At 40.6% G+C, this 27,943-nt stretch overlaps 3 protein-coding genes across 3 annotated transcripts; all 3 read right to left on the minus strand.

Annotated features, from left to right (window-relative positions):
- Positions 1-190: 190 nt before the first annotated feature.
- Positions 191-4,275, minus strand: pank2 (pantothenate kinase 2). Its single transcript, XM_026945113.3, has 7 exons — positions 3,878-4,275; positions 3,029-3,381; positions 2,653-2,906; positions 2,304-2,480; positions 1,983-2,106; positions 1,618-1,743; positions 191-1,516 (listed from the first exon to the last, which is right to left on the minus strand). The coding sequence occupies exons 1-7, from the start codon at positions 4,092-4,094 to the stop codon at positions 1,466-1,468; spliced, it is 1,302 nt and encodes a 433-aa protein (XP_026800914.1). The 5' UTR covers positions 4,095-4,275; the 3' UTR covers positions 191-1,465.
- Positions 4,276-5,341: 1,066 nt separating this feature from the next.
- mavs (mitochondrial antiviral signaling protein) lies at positions 5,342-12,914 on the minus strand. Its single transcript, XM_026943469.3, has 6 exons — positions 12,792-12,914; positions 10,635-10,715; positions 10,417-10,546; positions 10,101-10,281; positions 8,971-9,959; positions 5,342-7,840 (listed from the first exon to the last, which is right to left on the minus strand). The coding sequence occupies exons 3-6, from the start codon at positions 10,537-10,539 to the stop codon at positions 6,920-6,922; spliced, it is 2,214 nt and encodes a 737-aa protein (XP_026799270.3). The 5' UTR covers positions 10,540-10,546; positions 10,635-10,715; positions 12,792-12,914; the 3' UTR covers positions 5,342-6,919.
- A 6,610-nt stretch (positions 12,915-19,524) lies between these two features.
- On the minus strand, positions 19,525-20,862 carry LOC113540998 (G-protein coupled receptor 151 protein). The gene has a single exon (XM_026937744.2). It carries the CDS (start codon positions 20,860-20,862, stop codon positions 19,525-19,527), a length of 1,338 nt encoding a protein of 445 aa, XP_026793545.2.
- Between the last annotated feature and the right edge of the window lie 7,081 nt (positions 20,863-27,943).

Genomic DNA, 27,943 nt, shown 5'->3' on the forward strand with positions numbered 1-27,943 from the left:
CACACACTGGCTCTTTCACCGTTAAAGAGCGGTTTTCCATGTTTCCGTTTGCGTGACGGGAGGCGCGTCCTTAAAGCACCAAGCACTACGTCTCTTCAGACTCGTGTGTCTCTGCACGCGCCGAAAGCAACGCCATTTGAGCTGCTCACGTGTCTGCTCTAAGAACTGAGTAAATATACAGAGTCAAGTACATGATTTAAATATTTTTATTAAAAGAAGTTAACAAAAAGTACAAAGGTGGGTCTCAGTACATTCCTTGTAAGCCACCTACCAAGATCTCTGAAGATGGCGATCAATGTCATATGAAGCAGCTTTACTACATGATTGTCTTTTATTAAGGCACTATTCATGTCATACAGCGCACTAGGCTGCAGCTGCTTAATATACTAATTAAAAGTAACAAACAGCTTTAGGAAGAACATTACAGTCAGCACTATAAGGTAAAAGCTGAACTTAACCTGTTGGACCACAATCCCTGGAAATTCCATGTCTTTGGTTAGTCCCTAGCTGGTTGAAGATCCAGACTTCCATAGAGCTATTATGAAATTCTTTCATACAGACACTGTAAGAAATGCATGAAAATATGCTCCCCAGGAGGCAAGGTACATCTGCCTACATTTACAGGATACATAAAAGAAGTAAATGCTGATGGACCGTGTTTTCCCCATAACATTTTTACTGTGTACAGCCCCAAACTGAAGATGTTTCCTTTGTAAAATAACATGAATATACAAGTCAGACAATTAAAATTGTCATTCTGTCTGCAGGCCGTATTTAAAAATTTACAGCAAAAATAAATTTGTCTAAAACCCTCTAACTATATATTTAGCAACTTCTTGAAATGTACGTATATTATTGTAAAAAAAAAAAAATGTGAGAGAAGGATGTAAAGATAAACGTTTTATAACGAATGACTTCTGAACCTATGGAAACCATGTGCCTCATTTATGATCGTTAATACAAAAGCAAAGTACTGACTGGCCTGACTTGGTCTCGGCTGCCTCTACATATGCGAATTGCATTTCTCTTATGCACACTTAACTGAAGTGCCTTTATACCTTTAAAAAACATTACACTGACCATGTTCACTATATATATATCATGGCTTATGCCTTTAACACTATAACAAAATAATGCAATAGTGTAACTGGCAGAAAAAAATGTCTTTGGCTAAAAGGCTACCGTCAAAATCTTCTTAGCAAGTGCTCATGACCTAGAGGACAATGGGGACACACTTGGCTGTACAGTGCCAAAAGAATTGGCCAAAGATAAAAGTTTTACCTGAGTCAATACCTGCACACCAGAGCTAAGGGATGACATTATACATAACCATTAATGTCCATTAATAATAAAACATGTATTATTACTTCTTCTCATGGGATAATAGCCAGACAGTGAAGGCGTCTGTGGTGAACCCCCAGAGTTACTGAGAATTTTGGTAGTAGTCTTGAGGTGATAGCAATGATCAAGACGAATTTGACAGTTCCAACAGCGCTCCAACAGCACCAAAGTAGCCCTTTGGAAATAACACACATACAGAAAGATCACTCATCCTTAGAAGCCATTTCTTTTTACAGTGTTTTTGTATGTTTTGCCCTACAACACACACACACCCACCTCATGTCTGAGGAACAGAGCTTTGAGCTGTCCTTTACTCCAGTAGTCCAAAGCATACGCCAGCAACTTCATGGATAATGTGTTCACCCGCAAGAAGTTCCCAACAAAGACCACTCTCTCAATGCCCTAAATAAGACACATTTATCATACACACCCTCGAACAAAGTTCCTTGAACAATGAAAGAACATGGTCCACAGCATGTGCTGCATGGACCCTGGCCACTCATAGCCCTGTACAATGCTGCTTGATCCAGATTCCACAAGGCAGCACCGTAAAGAGGCTGAGAGACAAGGGCAAGGACAAATTGGACTAAAAACACAAAGCACAAAAAACATATCAGCATGTAGCAGTGTGTGAGTCTTACCTCATTTAGTGCACACATGCGTGTGATTGAACCTATGTTGTTTGTGATGGTGACGAGTGTGGCTCTAGCCAAATCCTCTTTTGAGACAGACTCTCGCTTTTCTTTGCACATCATGCTCCCAAAACTAAAAATATACAAATAAAAGTATATATCTACAACAATCATGCATATATTGCATGTTTATCATTTACATAACATCATGACTGTAACACAAGAGAAACGTCATATTTCATCATGAGTCATCTCAGTTTATAGAACTATCAAATTCCTAACTTGGAGTTATGGCTTTTGTGCTTGTGACGAGCTGTGTTTCGTACACACCTAGAGGCAACAGCCCATCCTGGCAAGCCAAATCTCTCATAGTCACCCCCATAAATATCTTTGACCAGTTTATCCACACGAGTGCTTTCCCCCCTTGAAGCCATTTCCAGCGCCTCTTCAAAGGTGGAGCAGCCAGTGAGCAAGCAACACAGTCCAAGGAAAGTACCACCACCCAAACTATGAAAAGAGACAAATAAATTAGCAAACTGATGCTACTCCAGTGTCTCCCAATTATTTTACAAACTCATTCTACTGATCACATCAACTGACCATATGATATCTAATAAATAAATAAATAACAATGAGGTCTTATTAGACATTTAATGAACTTTTTTAAGCCCTGACTGACCTGGTACCAGTGACGCGTTTGTAGTTGTCTTTGGAGTAGACGGCCAGTATGCTGACCCCGGAGCCGATGTTGACCAGGAGCAGAGGGTAAGGGTTCTCCAGATTGTAGGCTTTCGGTTCACAGTGCTCCGTGTCTGTGGGGTTCTCATAGTAGTAACACTCAGGAGGCCCACTTGAGACCACTGAGTCAATGTAAAGGACACCCTTAATCAGACAGTCCAACTCGTCCAGCTTCAGAAGCTGCAAGTCTGCCATCTTAGAAATAAGAACCAGGGTAGGTGTCTATTTAATGAAACATACTATACTGGGACACAAATCTCAACATTATGATCTATGTGTGTAGGCATTTGTGTTAAATGAATCAGGCAGGTACACACTGTGCGGAAATCATCCTCAAACTTGTACGCGCCACCACCAGTGGCACAGAGAGTGGTATGCAGGCTGGAGAAGTGCTTGTCTCGGCCCATCTGCAGGAAAGCTGGAAGCTCTTGTGTGGGAAAGCGAATGAAGTGTAGGCTGCCCCTGCGCCCCCACAGTGTCAGGTCCGGCAGTTCCAGGTGAACATCTCGGATGCCAGTTCTGCCATAGGCTGTGCGTGAGGTGAGGTAATGGCGGATACTTTTCAGACTTTCCACCTCCTCCTGCTCTTCTTCCGCTGTGATGTCTTTGGGCTCAAAGTAAACCAGTTTTACCAAAGTACCACCTATATCCATGCCGAACCATGGGAAAGCTGTGAGACCAGTAACAAATAAAATATTACACAACTGCATATGGTGGACAAAACTGAACCAAAAACATGCTTCACCTAGGTGCTCTATAGGTTTAGGTATAATAGAATAAACCTAAATATTTTGAGACTGATATACAATTCGACGAAAATGACATTACAATGTAGATTATTTACAATAACACACTTTTATTTATTTAGGGCTCGTTATAGATTACCTTGAACTAACTCGTTATTAGCAGTATTACAACGTTAACCGTTGTTATTAGCGTATGCTGTGGGCGTGGCACAACCTATACACGACACTCCGGAAAATGCTATTTTATATTTAAAAAATATGGCTTTCATAAGGTTTACACAAAATAATTTATTGTTTCCTCAACCTGTCGCCATTATATAATAAGCCAGTTCCTGTGGCTTTGTGTGTATTGTGAGAATTAATATCCCTTAAGCTGTGTAGCTAGCTTGCTAACGTTAGCGCCAAAACGGGAACACATACGCGGCCTGTTTTTCTTCAGCGAGTCGATCCTCTGTCTCCCCGAGCTCGAGTTCGACACTCGCCGCTCTGGGTGAGCGCCTCCGCCGGCAGGGCTGCGCTCCCGGTCCGCTGTAGCAACGAAGCTACAAGGTACTTCGGCCCTGGAGCGGAACGGCTGTGTCTCTGTTGTGTCCTCATCTTTGACCTCACTGTCACAGTGGTAACCATTCAGCTCCATGACAGAGGTGCGCCCGCCTTTCTGAAAGCCTTTAAAATTACAACCAGAGCATTAAAATCGGACACATCCTTGCACTTTTTATCTAAACATTATCCATTATTATTCGCGAACTGCGTCTCCGGCTGAATTCACATCTGTGTTTACAACACAAGCATTAGCCATATGATTGGTCACAGGAAGGGTGCGTCATGCCAAATGAAATGGCGACGGACCAATCATCTCCCGAGATATCCAGAATTGTGATTCGCCAAGAAACGGGATCTTCTTTATTTGATAAACGGTAATCACTGTCTTGATTAGCGGGATGCCTTAATTTGAAGGCTGATAGCTTTAATAAATATGATTTAAAATAAACAAATGAACGGTAGGACATTTTTCTTGAGTCATAACCTACTAACCAGCTTTCACTCATGAAGTCTACACTCAGAAATCAGTTTATAGATGCTTTTTAAACAGTTGTTAAGGTTTGGTGGGTTGGTTAATTTACATCCACGTCCACCTTAATAGTAAATAAAAAGTACTGGTGACCAGTTAGCAGGACTGTCAGATGGGGGAATGGTGGAACTGATTACTTTGGGACCAGAGGCAGATTTAGTGATTTGGGGGCCTTAGACAAAATATAGGAATGGAGTGGAGGAATTCAATTGTTTTAACATTGATATTTAAATTTTCAGCAACATTATTTAGCATTAATAATTAAAAAATATATATAATTTGGATTGTTAGGGGGCCCTTGGCTTCTGGGGGCCCAAGGCAGTTGCCTACCTTTGCCTAGTGCTAAGTCCGCTCCTGTCCGGGACCCCTTGATAGAATGGGTCTATCAAAATTTCACACCGAAGAGTAGGTAAGGGGGCTGACAGGCATGGCATCTTTAAAGTTAAAGAGAGCAGACCTCGTCTGCGTTGGTTATCAGGCAACCTCCTCTTTCACGCTTTCTCCACAGTCTGGATTCAGTGAAATAGTCAGCAAATTGCTTCTGTGCTCAAAGCTGCTACACTGTGCTAGCCTGTAAATCAAGATCTTCCCCACAGGATGCATGCATACATGCAATGTAGCCTAACAACAAACAACAGAATCCTGTGGAATTTGAGAATACTTGAGTATACTTTCCACTAGCACATTGTGGTGTACTGATATTCCTCATTAGACCTACAGTGAAAATTCCCACAGCGTGCATATAATGTAGCCTAACACAACATTCTGTTGTTTGTTGTATTCTGTTCTTGTTGATTGAGCAGACACAGCTGATATTTTCCCCAGATACCGTTTTTATTTAATTCCCACCTTTCCTTTGCTTACAATTATTTCATAAACATGCTAATTTATATCTGACTTTAGAGCAAATAAGACATACAGAGCATAAACCGAATTATTATTTTATAGCTACACCTATGGAATCGTTACTTTATTGGTACACCTGCTTTGTAACTACAATTACTGGCTGTTTATTCATGCCCATGCAGCATATGGGTGCACTTTGTATGTATACAATTACTGTCTGTAGCCCATCCATTGCTAGGCAGTTATCCTCTAATAGAAGTTAACCCATCTATTAAAACCTTAGACCTAAAAGTAGCCACAACAGTCAAGGTGTACATAAATAAAGTGACAACTCAGCGTATACTGATGAAATCTCAGTTTCATTAAAAGAGTGCAAGAAAGGCTTATAAACAATTAGCCAACTAAGATGGTACTTATAAGCATCACATTACAAAGAGAGATAGGCACCAATTATACATGGCTGGCAAATGTATGTGCACTGGACTACATGCCATAAATATATAATATTTACCTCTACACAATGTTTTGGTGAAAACATGAAAATACCAAACAAGTCTGCAAATTTATAATGACCTTTTTGATCATAGCACTTTGTATAAATTTAAATTAAAATTAAGGTGAAACAGGATATGGAATCATACTTGATGATTTGAATTACAAATATAGCATAGCTGATATAGCTATACAAATATGGGCAACTCATATTATGATGTGGGAAGTAGTTAATATACCAGTGGTGGAATAATTTAATTATTCACTTGTATAACCATAGTCCTGCATTCACAGCCACATTCCATTAAGACTGTACTTAGTCTTTAAGCTTTAGTGCAAAGAGTTAATCCCCACGTTAACATATATTTATAATACAAGAAAGTTTCTGCTTTTGGTATAAGGATCGGTTTGGAGGTGAGAAAAGTCTGATCATTTCCCAAAATAACCTTCACAGGTTTTCACTGGGTCTTCTGTAAGGACAGCATAAGATTCCACTTGGAATGAGTTTGTGGCACTTGGTGCCTTAACGCTAGATACAATGACAACACATTCAGTGCTTTCTACTATGCACATATTCTAGATGATGTCTGTAAGAGAGTTCAAATTAGAGTGCAGTACATTGCAGAAGGAGCCATAGGAAATGAACGTTTTGTGAGGCAGTATGCTTAATATGTACAGACTGGCTGACTGAAAATGCTTGAATGAAATAAAATGTGTTATTGCATAGATCACACAAGCAATACATTTAACTGATTACATGATGCACATGCAGCTGAGTTAACCAACTGTCAGTAAGTTTGAAATCAAAGTGGTAAATACCAGGTTTACTGGTTTAATCACTGATTTAAATCTCCACATGATCATCACAAGCACAGGGTTGGTTACTTGGTCAGTGTAACTTGGTCAGTTACGGGACATGATATAGTGTAAAGGTAATAAATAAAACAACAAATAACAAAACAATAAAATGGCCAGAGCAACCCTGTGGTACATGTCTTACGGTAAGACAATTTGTTTTAAGGCACCGGTGGTGGCGCATAGCTGCCCCGATATTAATACTTGAGCCTCCAGGCCACAAAAACAGCAGAGATGCCAACAGCTGCAGCTGCAATAAGGTGTGGTTTAGACAGAAATCGGTGGAGCGCTCCCTGGGACTCGTCCCTCTGCTCTGATCGAGGGAGGTTAATCTGGCCTGAAGCATTTAATTCTGACTCTTGAAAATTAGCTGGGGCTGGCTCTGCATAGGTTGTTAAACCTGCAGTAGGACTAGCCAGATCACTGGCATTATTTCCCTTTATGCACTGTGAGCTGACCTGGATGTGCAAGCTAGGTTGATGTTCAGAAACAGACTGAACAAGACCCTCACTTTCACTATTGCGGCTTAAGCCTATTGCAGTTGCTCCAACCATGCTTGGAGGCTGACCATTGAGATTTTGGATTGATGGCCCTTCAGAAACTTCAACAATATGCACTCTTGTCCCTGGCTCTGTCTGCAAACTTTGACAGAAAGACTCATAGTGGTCCTCCACTGGCTGATGGGGATAGGAATTCCTATCACCTTCTGGAAAGGAATTTTCCACTGCCCTAGGAATAAGCGTTGGAACAGGGGCTATAGGATCAGAAACACGCTGTGTTGGAACAGTTGTGGTGGAAGAGCTGATCATCAGATCATCAGTAGTGACTGAGACAGACCCGTCAACAGGTTCTTCAGCCCTGTGGGGGTTGGACACAGCTGGTTGGATTGGTGAATGTTCCGTGGTCACATTGCTGATCTGCAGCTGATCAGAACTGACTGAGTATGGTTCCTCTCCTCTTAGGACACCTGGCTTGCTAAAATTCTCGTTTTCTGCTGTGTTGGACAAGCAGCCAGCAACGGCATCTGTAGATGCTGAAGATGAGGCCTGTGCTGTTCCCTGGGATGTTTCCTGAGTCTGGCAGTTTGGCGACACTGCAGGGTGTACCCTCTCTACAACCTGCAGAGTAATATGAAATATGCTGTAGAATGCAGGACAAACACCTTATGTACAAGCCACAGGTTTCTACATGTATATATCAATATCATACAACACACTGGAGTGACAGGTCAGATGTAGTAGCAAGGGAAACAGGACAGGAAGAAGCCTGGGTGGAATAATTTATACTATGGGTTTGACAGGTCTACAATGCATTGCACATGCTAAATATTTTGCTTAAACATACCTGCTGCCGTAATAAATAGGAACTTCACTCAGTAGTAAATAGTTTCTGGAAATTCCTTGTACTGGATTAGCATAAAAAAGTTTTCTATAGACCAACTATAGCACATGGCTACAAGAAATCATTTGTTTTTGGCATTAGTCTATATACTACAATCTACACATAATAAATCAATAATACATAGGGATGTAACGATACACACTGGTCGTGATTCGATTCACAGTATTGGCTTCACGAGCTCAATTCAATTCGATTCTCGCAATATTTTGAGCAAAATTAAAGAAAAATTACAACTGAAAAAATTCCATTTTTATTTCTGAATAATGCAATAATGCATTATGCAAAACAATGCAAACAATGTGCATTATTTCAAAATTACTAGAGAGCATTAATACTGTAAACAAAATGTACTACACATTCACCATATCTTCAAAATAAATAAATAACATAAATTCTCTCAAAAATTTTGACTGAATAAACAAATGTCTGGCCTGGGGACTGAAAATGATCAACTGAAACATTATGAGTTCTGTAGCAGAAATAAGGCTCCAAAGTCTGTACTTTGCTGTTGTTTGAAAGCTAATGAAGAACTCTTTTTAACAGTTATAAAGTGGTCATGTAACCATGTTGACTTCACAAGTGCAGACCTTGCAGGCTCTCCACGGAAGAACGCGTTCACGTGACTAATGTGCTCTCTATATATCTTAACTTTATGGGTTGTGCAGATTGGGACCCCTGGTGTTCAAACAGTGCAACTGCATTAAATGCATAATTAACCACAATGTGAATCACATATTTCCATGATGCACATCATCACATTTTTGCATTGCAATGCATCATGTCACGATGTATCGTTACACCCCTAACAATACATCAAGCCCTATATATTATATATTCTATATATTACCTGATTGATTGTTGGGTTGTTCTGCGAGTCTGGGGCTAAGACAATCCCTGGAGGGTTTGTGTCCTGGACAGGGTGTTTCACAGACCTGGAGCTCTCTACGACTGGAACTTTGCTCTTCTCAGGTGAAGCAGAAGACTGAGAAGTGGTGGCGGGTTTGTTAACCTGGGAGGACGTGGATGTTAGGTTAGTTGGAAGGGCAGGTGCAGCAACTGAGGATGGTCCAGAAGGGGCAGTATTAGTTAGGACACCTGAGATACCCAGTGTGGGTGTTTCTCTAGAGCCAGCTGGGACTTCACTTTTCCCAACAGAGGGGGTCACCTTAGGAGCAGAGACTGGAGAAGGGGGCATTGCATTTGGTGCTAATACCAACAGTGGGGGTTCATCGGGGTGGGCTGGTCCACGAGGAGGCTGTACTGAAACCTCTAGGGCTGGGTCTTCAGTCAAGGCTGGAGAAGCTATGTTACAACAGGACTCTGGGGGAGAATTTATAGGGGCAGAAGCACCTGAGATATCCAGTTTGGATGTCTCTCTGGAGTTGACTGGGACTTCACTTTGCCCAATAGAAGGGGTCAATGTAGGAGCAGAGACTGGAGAAGGGGGCCTTGCATCTGGAGCTAAGACTGACAGAGGGGGTTCAGCATGGTGGGCTGATTCAGGAGGAGGGTGTACTGGACCATCTGGGGCTGAAACTAAAGCAGGGGCTTCAGTCAAGGCTGGAGCAGCTATGTTGGGACCTGGGGGTGAATTTATAGGAGAAGGAGTAGCTGACTGAGCTGAGGCTTCCAGTGAAGGAGTCAGCAAGGGTGGTGTGGAGTGTGGGACATTGTGGATTGTCGCCGTGGTAACTGTTGCTGAAGCTTCTGCTGGAGATGGGGCTGGACTGGGTGCAGCAGCAGCAGGGGCAGGCGCAGGAGCAGGAGGTGCTGCAGGGCTGACAGGTGCAGCAGGAAGAACAGGAGCTGAAGCAGCAGTGGTGGCTGTTCTCTGGGCTGAAAACAGATAAATTAATTGCAAGTTTATAAAAAATAAAAAAATATAATAAAATATTGCGTATTGCTTAAATGACAGTTTTGTTGCTTAGAAGAGGGTGAATGTCCGTTGCTGTGCATTAATTATAGAAATGAACTTACTGTGGATTCCCCTTATTCTGTCATAAGCTTCACTGAGCTCATCGGCCAGAGCCCACTGTTCGCATGTCCGCAGTGCTGAGATAAACTGATCAGGCCAGTTCTCTCGTCTGCGTAAGTTGTCAAGCAGCACCATTATAGCACAGTAGTTTCCGGCGGTTTCTCTTTTAGCCTCTATCTCCTCCTGTAACACCAATCAGGATAATTGTAAAAACCATTAAAATTGTTTTATGATATTATAAAATCTTTTAACAACTAAACATCAATTTAGAGCACAAAGTTCGAAAGCGTGTTTTGTACAGTGTGTTGCATGTATTACCCGATCAGAAAGTGTGAGGCAGGGCAAGTAAGCTATGATTTCTCTCGCTCTGACTTTTGAGGCCAAATCACCCATCTTTCTCCTGATAACCTCATTATACAGCCGGTCACCTGCATATGCCATCTTCACACTGTCAGAAATGTAGAATGAGATGTGTAGTTGGTGAGCTAATGCTGATAGAAACATTTAAGTGTATACATTTCCAGTAAATGTAGTACCTGCTTCAGTTTGTCAGATTTTGTAAGGTGAACCTTTTAATTTACTCTCCTCGAACCTGGATCCAAAAATCAAAAACAGCACTGGAAAGAAGAGCAGAATGCTTATGTGAGAAATTTTCCATAAATCACCAGCTCTTGCTCTACAACAATGCTATAACGATGTAATAAAATTTTTTGTTGGTATGATGTAATGCAGTCAGGGCTGTTCCCTGGAGAGGAAGTGGACTTTAAAGTGAAAGTGAAAATAGAGATGCTACACTTCTGAAAACCAAGATTTTCTGGTCAGATTTCCTTTGAAAAGAACATTAAAAGTAATAGCTAAGCAGTCTTAGGCAATAAAAACCACTTAATATGCAAGCAAATTAAAAAAAATTACCAAGAAAAGGAAACTTCCTTCAATGGGTGAAAGTCTCTACATGACTGTCTTGATCACCCAGAATCCCCAGAAAAATCCCCATGGTTCAAGGTGTCTTTATAAATGCATGAACTATTTGGGAGGAACAGTAAATAAGTGACTGACTACATGTTTAAATTTACTCAACCTAGGACATAACATAGTTATATCTTACCATCCATATATCTCACCCTCTCTGTTTACGATGTCCTTCTTCTCATATTTAGACCATATTTGGTTAACCTCTACAAACAATGCACCTACATGATGTAACAACTGTGTACTCCCTTTAATATTTTGTTTTAAAATTTTATTTACACTTTAAGTATTCAGTTCATTGTAGTGCATAGACAAGGACTATGGCCAAACAATCCTGATCCTGTTACAAACTATACCAACAATTATTTGAAAAACTGCGAAATATAATGACCTTGAAAGGGAGCAACGATCTTTGGCATTTAGGCATGTTTCTTCACACATGATCGGTGCTATAAGGACCTGGACATCATCCAGTTGGTCACTAATTAATGATTTCCAGCAAAGAGCTACTGTCGGACAAGTTTTTAACCTCTTTGTGTTACAGATTCATATCAGCACACAAAAGCAACTATTAATTAGATTATAATTAATGCGTTTACTTGTGGATTATTATGCTCTATTATAAATCACTATCAACTTTTTCAAAGCACAACTATACATGCATGTTTTGTTCAAGAATTTGGACATCCTCAGCTTTGTATGTGTACATATTTACACGGTTAGTATAATCTGTTATGACAGTCTGTCAGATGGAACAGCTTCTGCCATGTGACAGTTCAGGACTGCCTGATGAATGTGACCGTGATGCCCTTCACACTCCACACATTCATATTCTCTTTCGACTATCATTCTCTCTCTCTCACACACACACACACACACACATAAATATCCTGCCTATTACAGTTAGTCACCAAAGAACATTGATTTTCTCTGCAGAAAGATTCCCTTCTCCCTGTATAAGTGCACTAGATCAAATATGACAATGTTCTCCTGATCATATATAAGGCACTTTAATTCCAATGAGGTTCAGCCCATGTACATAGGTTGTACTAACAACAGGAAGTGACATTTTATCTACATTCTGTTTACTATGAGTGGAAGTGGTTTGGGATAAACAGCAGGCCTTGTCCACTCCCCTATACCTCTCTTATTAACTAGCTTTAAATGCAGACTATCCATAAACATTAATCAACATATAATGTTGAATGATGGCAGAGAGGCGCATTATTCAGGCTAGGAGGAAACGTCAAGGGCAAATGTGGCTAAGTACGTGTGAGACATGTCCTTTAAACGCCTGGGTCACCAATAACTTCTTTAGAGTGTACTTTAAGAACCGAGCGAAGTCGAAAGGACAGAAATAATAGTCTGTCATCTTCATATACTCGCTTTAATAGGTAAGTAAGTGGAGACTGGAGCACAGCTGCATGACTGTATTACCAAAACACCGCCATGTCGGAGATCACAGAGAAGAACAACATGGAGACTGTCGAGCGCAACCCAGTGACGAGCTAAACTTCATTTTATTGTGGACACGTTTATATAAAAGTGTCTCAGTCTCCACATGAGGCTGTGTTTGCCTTGCTGTAATCCAAATGTCTTCATTCGAGGCAGTGAATGCCTCCGGAACTGAGGCGTGGACGACAAACGCAGAAGCCCCATATTACTACTAACAGGAGGCAAAGAAGGTCTGTTGCTGCTGTAAATGAAGAGAAGCTTTCACATACCTTCAGATCGAGACGTGCACGAACTTCCGTCCAAATCAGACTTGACTTTCAATCCGCAGCTTGTCTTCCGCAAGTGCAAGTTAAAACCCCGCCTACAGCGCTGCCTCATTCTCATTGGAGCTCAAAGGCGTCCTGAACTGACATACATTCACTGAGCACTTTATTAGGAACATTGTGCTAACACTGGGTAGGGCCTTCATTTGCTCTCAAAACAGCCTTAATTCTTCATGGCATGGATTCCACAAGGTGTTGGAAACATTGCTTTGAGATTCTGGTCCATGTTGACATGATTGTATCACGCAGTTCTTGCAGATTTTTCAGGTTTCAGGCTTTCATGCTGCGAATCTCCCATTCTACCACATCCCAAAGATGTTCAGATCTGGTGACTGGAAGGCCACTGAAGAACACTGAACTAAACCCAGTTTAAGATGACTTTTGCTTTGTGACATGGTGCATTAACATGCTGGAAGTAGCCATTAGAAGATGGGTAGATTGTGGCCATGAAGAGATGCACATGGTCAGCAACAATATTCAAATATGCTGTGGCATTCAAGCGATGATTGATTGGCATTAACTGGCCCAAAGTGTGTCAAGAAATCATTCCCCACACCATTACACCACCTCCACCAGCCTGGACTGTTGACAAAAAGCATTGTGGGTCCACAGATTCATGCTGTTGGCACCAAATTCTGATCTTACCATCTGTGTGCCTCAGCAGAAATCGAGATTCATCAGACCAGGCTACGTCTTCAACTGTCCAGTTTGGGTGAGTCTGTGCCCACTGCAGCCTCAGCTAAGAACGTCAATGGCCAGATTTGTACCAGGAAGGATATAGTTACTCATACAATCACTCTTTACAGTCATGATGAGCAGAAAAGCATCTCAGCATGCAAAACATTGAAAGTTATATTGGATGGCCTGCAACAGCAGAAGACCACATTGGGTTTCACTCCTATTGGCCAAGAACAGGAACCTGAGGCTATCATGGGCACAGGCTCACCCAAACTGGACAGTTGAAGATTAGAAAACAATCACCTGGTTTTTTTTTCCAGTCTTCAACTGTCCAGTTTCGCTGAGTCAGTGCCCATGCTAGCCTCAGATTCTTGTTCTTGGCTGACAGGAGTGGAACCTGATGTGGTCTTCTGCTGTTGTAGGTCATCCACCTCAGGGTTTGATGTGTTGTGCATTCTGAGATGCTTTTCTGCTCACCACAGTTGTAAAGAGTGCTTGATTGAGTTACCATAGACTTCCTGTCAGCTCAAACCAGTCTGGTCTTTCTCCTCTGATCTCTCATCAGCAAGACATTTCCACCCACAGAACTGTCGTTAACTCAGTATTTTTTGTTTTTCACAAAAAAAACTCTAGAGACTGTGTGTGAATCCCAGGAGATCAGCAGTTTCTGAAATACTCAAACCAGCTCTTGTGTCACCAGCAAGTATACCATGGTTAATATCAGAGATCTTTTTTTTTTTTTTTGTAGTTAAATGTTTGCTCAGTGAGTCATGTACATGCAAACAGGTTTTGTTTAATACAGTGCTCTCACAATTTGACGAATCTAGAATGTTTTTGCAAGCAAGAGTGGGAAAATGGTGCCAAGTCAAGATGTGCAGCCAAGTCAAGATGTTTTTCACTATTTGTATACTTTGCAATTTCACATTAAAGGTGGGAAGAGTTCTGACATCATTTATCTTAGTGTCATTCTTTCACTTCACAAAAACCTGACATTTTAACAGGGGTGTGTAGACTTTTTCTATCCAGTGTATATATAAAGTGCTGTAATTCCTACACTGACTTGGGTGTAAATACCCTCAAATTAAAGCTGAAAGTCTGCACTTTTCATTTCATTAGTTAAACTCTGATATACTATGATGGATATATATGAAACTGTCATACTTGGTGATCTAGGGGGGATAGAATCATAATATTAGTTTATTCAGCCTTTTTTTAAGTATGCACAAGAGTTTTTAAATTAAATATTAGTGATAATTGGTATTAGAAGACTAAATATAATGAGGCCACCTCCTCTAACTTACAGATTCCAGCTATCCTCACATATCCACCTGGATGTCTGTTTATCCTGCAATAAATAAACATAATTTTTGCGTGCTTAATATCTGCTTGGCCTTCTGGGTACCTACACAGGTAGTCACCAAATTATTTGCAGAAAGTTCCCAAAAGTTTATTCAGCCATGGTTCCATACCTGTCAAGAAAGAATGCTGTGTATATGAACGAGGAGAAAAGAGTGAAGAACTGGAAGGTAAGTTTCCTCACTGTGAAGCTCCTTTCAACAGCAGCATGTGAACACACCTTCTCTACAAGAGAACTGGATAAATGAACTCAGCTATAGCATATATAGTATCGGAATATCTTTCCACCTACCAAACTCACATAACTTCAGGGCCACTCTGTAAATTATGCACAAAAGATGAAAAGAATGAGAAGGTAATTAGTATGGTTTACTGGACTACGGATTATAAAATTCTCCCTCAAATCTATGCTGTTTAGGAGCACATAAGGTTTTTACCTGAGACATGATGGTTATTGTGAGGTAGTGCAGCACTGCTCCCAGCATGAAAACCGCTGTGCTGCTGTTTTCACTAAGAAACCAATTTGTGTGCTTAGCAAACTGGGCCACAAGGGCCTGGGCCAACCCAATGATCAGCAGCAGATATAAACACACACACACACATGCAAATACATGCAAATTTAAGCTCTGATGTGTAGCTCTTGACTTTGTATGGAAGGGGGGGGGGGGGGTGTCTCCCTTCCGTCAGTCTCCTCTTCAGGAGGTGAAATGCAGACGAGCAAAGGGGCCATGTTCTAAGTTGTTTAACACATCTAGATGTAAAAATCAGGAAATGAAACCTGAAATTCTGATCTATCGTCTCATATTCATCAGACTCTGTGTGTGTGTGTGTGTCCACAGAAACTCACAGCTAATACTGAGATGCTTCATACATCTATATCAGCCAAACTGTCATCGGTCCTCAGCCTCCTTGATCTTAAGGCACCTATCACACTCCACTCTGCACCGTGCTCCTTTCAAGCCTCTAGTGCAGCTCAGCTAGCGCCACCATCCCTCAAGGTACAATCAAGACTTGCAGCACAACTCTTCTCTCTCCTGGCACCCAAGTGATAGAATGAAACTGCCATAGACAGCTGAATCACTAGCTGATAAAGACCCACTAAAGCAATTAAATTAGCACTTAGTTAATCTATTTAAACAACCTCTCCCTCCCATCCTCCAACAGAGTTTTTTTTTGCTTGATAGTATACTTCTGTGACCTAGTGAATTAACATGAGGAGAGTGTTGTGTTAGGATCACACATCACTACATCCCCCTTCTGAGATTTATTCTTTACATCCAGTTCTGATATATGTGGGAGGATGTAAGCGAACAGCAATACATTCAAAACTTTCTACAATACCACCATAACTATTACTTGCAATTTGTCTATGCAACAATGTTTTACAACTTTTGTTCTTTCAACACCTTCCATACATATTACATCCACATGAATAGAACACTTATTTCCCTAACACCTAAGAAGAGTGGGGCAGACTGGCCATTCCTTCTACTGAATGTGGGGGGTTATTCTGCCCCATAGCAAATCACAATTTTTTTTTTCACAAAAAGCTCCTGCTAACTATGAGCAAAGTCCTTCAGGTACTTTTGGGGTTTCCTTTCCCTCGTAGGATACGTTTTCTCTGGGTAAGTACTGGAATATTATCTGGATACAAAACCCCTGGCCGAACCACAGAAGCTTTGTTTTCAGATTTAGGTACCTGTCTAGGTCCTGATGTTTCAGCTGGCGGTACTACTGGTGTAGAAACTAGGTGACTACGGTTGCCACAAAGGACACCATTAGGTGAGTCCACAAGGTAAGATCTCAGAGTCTCCACTGATCCACACAGGTTCACCTGGATGCAACTGTGGTAAAGCACGTGCTCTGTGTCTTTTATTAAATTGTATTTCTTGTTTCTCTCTCCTAAACCTTTCCTCTTCTTTCAGATGACTCAAGTCCACGCAGCCTGGGTTCAACACTGATGGTATGACTGTGACTGTTTTTAGCTTAAAAAATCCTTCTTTTTAGCTAAATTTTTAATTGATGTTGCTTTTTCCAACCAATATTGTTGATACAATATTGAAAATGACTTATGTTGGATATCTTACATAGGTTATAAACAGATACTCTACACTGGCATGGTCTTTGATGTTACATTCATTTGTGTAGTGTAAGAGTTGTTCCTAAATGGAACTTTACTTTGACTAATATGTCTACTTTTTATGCAGTTAGTGTTTATTATTCTTGAATGTATTATTAATGTATACAGTCCTCTCTGAAAGTATTGGAACATCTAGATGTGTCAACTTAGAAAATGGCACCTTTTGTGCCAGACCACCCAATATTTAGATGAGCAAAAGTATTGGAACTGATACTCTTGAAGTAAATAACACTTAATATTTGGTTGCAGTAACTGCATCAAGCCAGCGACCCACTGACATCACCAAACTGTTATCACCTACTGACATTACCCAACTGCATTCTTCTTTTGTGATGCTTTTCCAGGCTTGTACCACAGCTTCTTTCATTTGTTATTTGTTTTGGGAGGTCAATTGGTTTAAGGTCTGATGATTAACTTGGTCAGTCTAAAACCTTCCACTTTTTCCACTGATGAATTCCTTTGTTGTGTTAGCAGTGTGTTTTGGGTCATTGTTTTACTGCATAATGAAGCTCCTCCCAATTAGATTGGATGCATTTCTCTGTAAATTGACAGACAGAATGTTTCTTCAGACGTCTGAACTCATTCTGCTTCTACTGTCATGAGCCCATTCCAGATGAAGCCTTGCAAGCCCAAGCCATGACACTATCTCCACTGTGCTTGACCAGTGAGCTTGTATGTTTTGGATCATGAGCAGATCCTTTCTTTCTCCAAACTTTCCATCATTTTGGTAGAGGTTAATCTTGGTTCCAGAACTTTTCTGGATCATCTCTGTATTTCTTTGTGAATTCATATCAGACCTTCTGATTCTTATTGCTGATGAGTGGTTTGCATCTTGTGGTATGACCTCTATATTTCTGCTCTTGAAGTTTTCTTCAAAGGCTGGATTGTGGAGGTTGTTGGTGATGCCACTGACTGTTGTTTTGGGTTTTTTTTCTTCACAGCTCTCACAATGTTTGTTTCATCAACTGCTGTTGTTTTCCTTGGCCAACCTGTTCAATGTCTGGTTGTTAGTACACCAGTAGTTTCTTTCTTTTTCAGAACATTCCATATTGTTCTGTTGTCTATGCTCAATGCTTGAACAAAGGCTCTGATAAATTTTCTCTCTTTTCTCAGCTTCAAAATGGCTTGCTTTTCTCCCGTAGACAGCTCTCTGGTCTTAATGTTGGTTTATCCTTTTTAACAACAAATGCAGTCTTCACAGCTGAAACCCAGGGCTCAAACCAAGAGCAGACATTCAGAGCTATTAATTATTTAAACAATCAGTGTAACATGGCACACATGGGCAACAAGAGACACCTGTCAGTCACATGTTGTAATATTTTTGATCACTTGACAAATGGGTTCGTTCAAACAAGAGGTAACGTTCTAAGTTAACACATCTAGATGTGAAAATCAGGAAATGAAAGCTGAAATCCATCTTTTGATCACAAAATGTCTTCAGTGTATAGCAAAAACAAAAGAATTGGCCTTGCCATTCCAATACTTTCGGAGGGGATTGTAAATTATAGTGAAATATTTCCTTAGAGCTGAAAATGGGCCTCTCTAAATATTAGCAAGTTTGTCTCCCTTTTCAACCTTTGGGATGGTCAAATGTCTGATAGCGGTTTCCTTCCCTCATGAAACTTGTGGAGAAGATTTTTGACAAAAGTGTCCAAAACTTCATCAGGAATATTCGACTATAGTAGAAAATAGTAAAATTCTTCACTGAAATATTGATTTATTCGTAAAACAACACATATAGCTCTTGAATAGTAGTAGTAGTAGTAGTAGTACTAGTAATAATAATAATAATAATAATAATAATAATAGTAGCATCACCTACTAATACAGTAATTACATATTTTAGAAGGCAAATTTACCAAACAAAAAGCACAGCTCACTACAGCTCATGTACAGAATTCAGTAAGAGTAAACAATGTTTAGATGTGTACAATTTTCAAATTGTGTTTCAAATATGTCTTATTTCTCTACTCACTGTCTGACAATCACAAAGACACTTTAAACTTGAAACACTACACTACAGATAAACACTATCAGATTAGATACAGGGGCAAACACTAGCGGAAGGTAATCACCATTATACTTCAACACCATTTGCATAGTTTTATTTAAACGTGTTTAAGTATACTAACAGACAGAATATCAAATAGTTTACACATAAGCATTTATTCTTCTTGCATTTCTTTTATTATAATTCTAATTTATTCTATTAGGCTATTAGGCTTATGCTTTACATGTAATACCTATATATATATATGTGAGTGCGCGTGCGCGCGCGTGTGTGTATGTGTGTATATATATATATATATATATATATATATATATATATATATATATATATATATATATGCGTGTGTGTGTGTGTGTGTGTGTGTGCGTGTATATATATATATATATATATATACACGCACACACACACACACACACACACACACACACGCATATATATATAGATATATATATATATATATATATATATATATATATATATTACAATGACGCTTGTCAGAGTTCAGCATGGCAGTGCTCCAGTCCTTCCCACGGAAATGGGTTGGTGTTGTCTGGAACTGCAGTGTTCCTCCGACTGTTCCAGAAATACTGGACATCAGGCAGAGGTCTCCCGAGCGCGTCAGTGTGCATCACCATGCCATCATCCAGCGCACCGACAGCCATCGCGCTCCGCTCCCTTCTCCCTTCCCACGATGCTCCCCGACACATGATCCAGGCCAGGTTGTCTCTGAGAGGGACAAGCATGGTGAGGAGGATGGCGGGAGACGATGCGCTGGTCAGGTAGGTGCACACCTGGGCGAGGACGAGCAGCGCGGCAGGGGGTTCGCAGGTCTCGCGGGAACTGTGACGCAGCCACAGCCACACTGTCCACCCGGGCAGCAGCAGAAGCGCATTAGCTGCAGTGACGCTCAGCAGCGCGAGGCGGCTTTCAGTCCTGCGCGCCGCACGCGCCCCGTGGCCACGTGTCACTCGGAAGATGGCACGCACATGGCACACGGCGGAAAAGATGACCGGGAAGGCGTAGACCACCAGAGTGTAGATTATACTGTGCACGCGCATGAAGTCGGAGGAGTGACTTGGTAACTCAGTGACGCACAGACTGAAGTTCCCCTTCACCTCCAGTTTAGAGTAAATGATCTCAGCGACTGGTAGCGCTAACCCAAGAGCCCATATAGAGCCAGCAGCAATGAGAACTCTCTTTATCTTGAGGTGAGGATCACAGTCAAAATTATATCGCGCTCGGCTCATGACTGCCAGTGTGAGAGATTTTGCTGCCAAACAGCCATGCTGGAACCACTCTGCTGTCCGGCAGGCCAAATGTCCAAGTGTCCATGTCCGGTTGTGATAAGTGATCGCCCGGGTCGAAGTGCACACTGCAAGGATCACCAGATCTGTTCCACTGAGATTAACAAGCATCAGGACAATCCCACAAGCACTTTTCTTAACTATTATATCGTGTATCAGTATGACAATTACCAAAACATTTCCTACTATTCCTACCGCGCTGATCAATCCAAAAATGGCAGGTAAGATAACCGCAGTGTCTTCGCCCCTCAGCTGCTGAATCCCTCCATCAAAACCCACAAAACACGCGTTCAGCGCCGTTTCAGGCTCCATGGGCGCGTAAAAGCGTCTCCGGTGTGTTAGTAACGCTTTCTGCTTGAAACAAATGTGAGGTTTGGAAGCGTCATGGCGACCGGGACCTCTGCGCTTCTGAGCACTGTTCTGCTTCTGTGCTGCTCGAGGTATTGTGAGTAAGATGCGCCGGTCTCTGTCTCCAAATGCGCGTGTTGCATGTGCACATGAGTGCGCGCTGTGGCTGCGGGGCGCCATCAGACAAAGTGGCAAATTGGCTGTCCATTAATTTCAGCCTACTGCTCCAATCAAGCTGAAAATGGAGTACAGGGTTTGTGATTTGTGTCCACAGTTCCACAGCCGTGTTATTTCCACATCACCTTAGGCTTATACTGCAATCCATAAACTAGACTACAACTGGAACCAAGTAATGTTCAAAAAACTTCAATTAGCTCATGCCTGCGAACCAACATGGCCTCTGTATTATTCCCTGTACTCCACCCACAACTGCACTAAATTATCTAGAATATTTAGGTCTAGATTTAATATTTAGTTTTAGTTGAAAAGATTTAGGGGATACAATAAGCCTAAATGATACTACACTGTCTTGGAAAGGGTTCTGAAAACTAGATGCTTACTAAAGAACATCATTCTCTTTCCCTAAGTTTACATCACAGTTATAATATTCTTAGTATGTGCTTGTGACTGTAACAACAATACATTGTTTTTAATATGCACCATGATACAGACTGTGATAGCATTTTCTGTTCAGTCAGTTTTGTATTTCTTTAATTGTGGATAGAGTTATATATTGATATATTGATGTTTGAGTTGTTTATTCAACCATCTTAGCTTTATTTTGATTGTTTGTTAAAATGTTCCTGGATTTTTTATGAGTAAATTATAATGAGGCTTTGGGTAAATGTTTTAAGATTACTAAGTGCTGGATTGAGGTGTGAGACGGGAATGCACCCTGGATGGGACGCCAGACCAGGGCACCCTGCACTCACTCATTCACCTAGGGGCAATTTACGGGACCCAGTCCACCTACCAGCATGTTTTTAGAAGGTAGGAGCAAAATGGAGAACCTGGAGGAAAGCCAGCACAACCCTGACCAGGATAAAGCAGTTACTGAAGATGAACAAACGAATGAAGGTGCTGGACTACTGATCATTTTAAGAGTGAAGAAGAAAAATGATGAAGCAAGCTTTTATATTTATGCTTCAAACATTTACAGTAACCATTTTACCTAGCATCCATTAGTACATTATTGTGCCATTTATTGCCATATAATTTCTTACCATTTACATGCTTTGATTGCTTAATATATATTTTATTTATTTTAATAAAGCATATATTTCATTCATTTACTGTATGTATTTTTTGTAGCCATTAGTCTCATTATACTCAGCTATTTTGCATTTCCATACTACTTATAGATCTTGTTTGTTTCACTCCAGACATGGCATGTTCTCTCTTTGTTCACGTGGGTTTTCACTGAGTATTTAAGGGTTTTCTCTCACTGACTAAAAACATAGGCTAATAGCTACACAGATTGCCCCTTAGGGGTAAATGACTGTGTGTGTGTGTGTGTGTGTGTGTGTGTGTTGCCCTGAGATGAACTAGCATCCAATCCAGAATGAATTCTCCCACCATGTACCTGGTGTTCCCTGGATTGGCTCTGTATCCAACACAACCCTGGCAGCTTGCTGTTACATATGCTCTTTTTTACTGTTTCTTTTTTTGTGAACTTTGTCAAACCCTATCATCTGTTCTTGCTTCTCACTACCACCCTGGTCACAGTAAGCCAAGTTTATCAGTAAGGTTTTGCTAATCACCACAATGCAAGCTAACCAGCACCCGACAGCACTAGCGTAAATCAGCTTGGACCATCATGGTTTCACATTTGTCTGTTGTTGTTTTTTTAGTATTGCATGCTGATTAAAGTAGTGTGTTTTCTCTTTTTTTATTTTAGTCTTGTTTTTCTCTGTGATTTCTTATTCTTTTTTACTGTCACAACTATTCAAACAGGGATTGGCTACTGAACTCTCTAAACCAAGCCTTGGGCAATATCTAATCTGGACATGCTATCTATGGCAATACAAGTAAAATGAATTATTTTTTTATAAATGAATATTTTTATAATGCTTCACTTTGTGTGTGCGTGTGTGTGTTTGCCTGTCCCTCTCTCTCTCTTTGTTACATGGGGCCCAAGGCTTTGAATCTGTGGTCTCCTAATGCACAGAGTACAATCTACCCTCTTAGTTTTTTTTTTTCTACAGAGAACAGGCTGAACCATTAGATTAATGGTCTTCTTGGGAAATCCAGGTCACTAGTAAAAGGAAATTGAATTTTACTTCAGGGTGTAAATTTCCCCCCACTTCATATAAACTAACATCTTTTAAAAGCTTCATGTGTCACTAAAAATCTTCCTCAAAGGTGTTTGAAGCAGCAGTAAAGCACAAAAAGACTCGGTTAACTTCCTAGGTAAAGCAACATGACTGCAGTGGACAATAAAATCCTCATGCCCCAAGATTATTTAGAATGAAGTAACACATCCTTGACCTAACTTCTACTTGCACTCATAGTAGAGTTTGAGAAAGAAATACAAAGTTATAGAAGTGTAAAGGGCTACAAGATGGTCCATGTGGTGAGGGCAGCACTTAGTCTGGTGCCCAGCTGGGCTTGTTTAGTTCCCAACTGTCAATCGCTTGAAAAATTTTAACAAATAAGCAGTGAGGATATTGGCACTAGCTGGCAGGCATTATTAGCGCCTGATTAATGGAATAAAATTGCCATTTGAAAATGTATTAATTTATTAAACCATTAAGATAAGGCAATACGGCAATAAGCAAACCATTTTTACAAACCGTATTACATAGCCTATGTGCAAAATATCACTATACATGCATGAAGATTGAAATGAAATCTACAGATGGGCAACTAATTGAAGGAAAAATCAACATGAAGTGTTCTCATAAGGTGTTGCCACCTTACCATGACAGCTTCACTACTCCTTGGCATAGATTCTGCAAGTATTGGAAGGGTAGGGGAGGGATGGAGCACAATTCTTCTGAAGGAGCTACAGCCTAAGCTATTTTGGTAGGCAAGTGTTTTTATGATGGTGGTGGGGAGTGCTATCTAATACATCAGTCCAAAATCTTCCACTGGTTGAGATATGGTAACTAGATAGGGTATAGCATATGATTTGCACATGCACTAAGGATGACTCTTCTCACCATATCACTTTTTACCATATGTCTGTAGACCATTGCTTGTGTATTTTGCACCACTGAACTCTTAAAGGTGTTTTACCTGTGTAATGAGTGGTTTATGTACTACAAATCTACTAATATCTCTTTCTCTGTAGTTATTGGAGTACTGTTCTTGCTGTGAATCAGCTCACCTCCTGCATTGTCATTCTCAGTCACCTGAAGAACAGTTGCTCTTCGGTTTTCCTTACATAATGAGCTTCTCAGTCACTGAATACATGCTTCGGCCACAACTTCTTTTACTCAAATTTACCCAAGTCTTTCCCATAGAGTCTTCCCCTTTAGTCACTGTTCCTAGTCTATATGACTTAAGCTCCTGATATCCAACCCCAATCATTTTCTAGTTTTCAAAGTTGTTTAGAACATTTTATTTTGAAACCGTTATCTAAAATCGAGATCACCTGGCCTGCTCAACATTTTATACAGAACACAGACCAGGATAGAATGTTAAATATTGTAAACCTTAGGTAATCTGTCTAGATGCATCTGGACACTAGGACATCTAGTGCCATCACAGATTTTTAAAACAGATTTTTCCTACTTTATCACTCCGATTTTGAGAGAACAGCTAAATTAGTGGATATATTAAATTAAAATAAATTTTTAAAAAAGCGGGGGGGGGGGGGGGGGAGGATTGGGGGGGCATAGTCACCATCACAGGTTCATTGTCTGGTACCACTCACTGTTGCAAAAATATTTTATGGTGTAGCAGAAGTTACTGTAATAAAAAAAAATTTAAATATGCAGTGAAACATAGGAAGAAAGGTGAAAACCTCCACAAAAGAGTCTATTGACATATGACTTTAATGTCGGGCCTTGGTTTATGTGCCGTGCATAACATATCCAGCAGATGGCAGCACAGCCCATTGTAGAGGTCCAAAACTAAGCCCTTTCATTTATATTGCTTAATATGTGAAGTGACATAAAGCCGAGTTGTAAATATTTGTTGGGAAAAATGTAGTTAAATGTAGTTATTATATAAGGTTATATAAAAATATATAAATATTATATAAAAATTACAAATTAAGTGTTCATTAGCTTATTGTGCACCATGATAAGTAAAAAAAAAAATAGTGTGGGCAAATAGTCTATTTTTTAATCCATTATTTCCTAAGGCATGCAGTAGAGGGTTAAATAAAAGCACTAACAGATGTCTGGTATCCAGCTGTGCATCCTGTGCTTCCCCATAACACAGGCCTGTATGTAGACATCCTAAGTAGGCTAAACCACAGAGAATATATAGTATGTAAATGAGGTTATTTGTGCTGTTAGGGTTAATTGTTCTGCAGAAAGGAATTTGTCCAGGCCTGGATTAAAAAAAAAAAAAAAAAGAAATTCAATAAATATTTGGAGAAAACTGAAACTGAAAAGCTCCTCTCATCAGAGCTGAGAAAGACAGAATTTTGTCTTCAAACTTGAGGCTGATGAAGTGAAAACTTGCATTAGACTGCATGAAGAAGGGATATGAGGATATGGCGAGAACGTTTTTTGCGCAGAGACCATCTTTATTGAATCTAAATTTTACTGGCTTATTTTGCTGTTCTGCATATTGGACGCGGTAATCTGGGCAGTAATCTCGGGTGGTGTATAATGAAAAGCGCGTATGCCTCAGGGCGCAGCACCAGTACAGACCTACAGGACTGAAGGCACGTGAGCGCGTGCGGCGCCCTGTCCAGGTAGACTGCAAAAGAAAGCGGAAAAAAATAAACCCGTCTATATGAAGAGTCCAATTTGGGAGAGATGAAAATAAATAGAAGTCATTGCAGATAACGCACACACAATTTCCCCATCTATTTAACATTCATTGAATTGAATAATCCACCTCTTATTATCGTAAATGGTCTGCATATTTACCCTGAATATGCTAATTTATGTTGGCTGGAAGCGGTTCTTGATTTAATAATTTTTTTCATCAGTGTATGCATATCTTACCACTTTCTAAAGGCTTGCATAGGTTACAGGTTCTATGTGCAGGGAGAATAGAGGTGCTGGGCAGGGATGAGAAGGTGTAGGCTTTGTCTTATAGCCACTGATTGTCTTTGAGGCTGTTATATCCGTTTCTCGCGCTGTGCCCGAGGACAAGGCAGTTACATTTCAATCAGTGCATGCGCTGAAAAGTCATTACGCTAATCTAGGCGCTGAAAGGCACTGCGTCGTTACTCTCACTCAGTGTTTATAATTGGTTGTCACTTTGCATAGGAGCAGAGCGCAGCCCCTGGGCCAACCCCGTGCTTATCTCTTCCTTTAAAGCAAAAATAATGGACAACTTATTGTTGATCTGACGATAGAAAATATTAACAAGTTAAATGTCATTTTCCTGCGCTGCACTATAGGCTTAAATCTTATTTCCTGATGGTTTCAGCCCTTTAGCGTTAACCCCAAGTTCTCAAACGTTCTCAGTTTTACATGCTGGCCTGGGACCACAGCAGCCAACATATTCCCATGTCTCTACTGTCATTTGTGAAGGAATAATAACAATGATGTGTGTATTAGGAAAGTTTGAAGTGCTGTTTAAGCTATAGACCTAGTTCTTTCAATAGCCCAAATGTTAGATCCCCAGCTCTGGTCCTGAAGTAGAGTACCCTCAGTCCTGCACATGGGAGACTTTTCCCTGCTCTAACACGCCTACTTCAACTCAACAGTGGCTGCTAATTGGCTGAATAATTGGATAGGGTGTGCTGGGAGCAGGGGAAACACAAAATGTGCAGGACTACAGGAACAGGGTTGAGAACCTGTGGTCTAAATTATAATTTAACATCAAGAGGAAAAAAATCTTGAATTATAGTTACATATAAATATATATATATATATATATATATATATATATATATATATATATATATATAAACTATGAATATAGCTAGAAGGGGTAGTGTGGGAACCTGTGCTATAGCCTCTACTGTCCATCTGCATTAGTCTATGCACACTGCAAATCAGTGCTATAATTAATGGAGTTATCGAGGCAGTTAACAAACCCACAGAGTTATGTTTCCTCCTTATAAGTGTTTTTTTTTACCCACCAGATTGGCACTGGGCTTAAAAATGGTTGTGAACTCCCAATATATTCCATATCACTGGTATGTTGATCTGTAGCAAATGTATGTGTGGAGCAATATTAGTGGCTCTGACACTTAATTTGCTAGATAAGCCATATTATTATAAACTTTAAGGGATAGTGAGAGATTTCCTGCAGTGGTTTTAACATCACACAGGAATGATAGCATTCCTATAAGCAAATCAATTTGTTTTACAGGAATAAGAGCTCATTAAAGACCCTGCAAGTGCAGGTAGGAACCTGAAACTATTGCAAAAGATGGTAGAGGGTGTTAGGTGCCATTGGTGCTAGACACTGTTACTCCTAAACTGTCTCCAGCACGGGGGTGTCTTCTCCCATATAGACTCTGGATTACTCGCTGTAAGGATGGAAACAGGGCTGGAGTTATTGACATGTTTGACATGCAAAGAGCGCTCCAGGTCACGGCGATGTACATGTTTGAACACAAATCAATCAACATTCAAGGGCGAAGATGGAGAGAGTGGCAAGCACACCATCCAGACAGATTAAAACACGCGTCTCTGCCTCCAGGCGCATCCTGGGCCCGCGCCTTCATAAGCGATCTTATACAATCCTGCTGATTAATGCGCACACAACCTCGCCTTTGACCTTGGCTGCGCCTCGTGGGTTTGGACGACGAAGGCTTTTATACTAAACAAATTCTAATAGCCTGCTCCTGCAGACGCTCTTCGATTAGTCCTGACACATGAGAATATTCCTTGTTTCTGGTACACGGTCAAAGTCACACATGCAGTGCCAGGTCTAGATCATTAAAGCAGGCAACAGGGGGCACTGGTTCTGATCTAGGTTCTGCTCCTCGAACTTAACACTTTAGACACACTTGATGTAAACATAAGAGGAAAATATTGCCATATTGAATGAGGTCCGGCGCAGTGGGTAGTGATGCGTCCTCACGGCTCCAGGCTCTCCGGTTTGATCCTGACCTCGGCTTACTGCCTCTGTGGAGTCTTGTATGTTTTCCCCACGCTCTTGTGGGTTTTTTCCGGGTTCT

The sequence above is a fragment of the Pangasianodon hypophthalmus genome, chromosome 3, assembly GCF_027358585.1.
Source record: "Pangasianodon hypophthalmus isolate fPanHyp1 chromosome 3, fPanHyp1.pri, whole genome shotgun sequence".
Lineage (NCBI taxonomy): Eukaryota > Metazoa > Chordata > Actinopteri > Siluriformes > Pangasiidae > Pangasianodon > Pangasianodon hypophthalmus.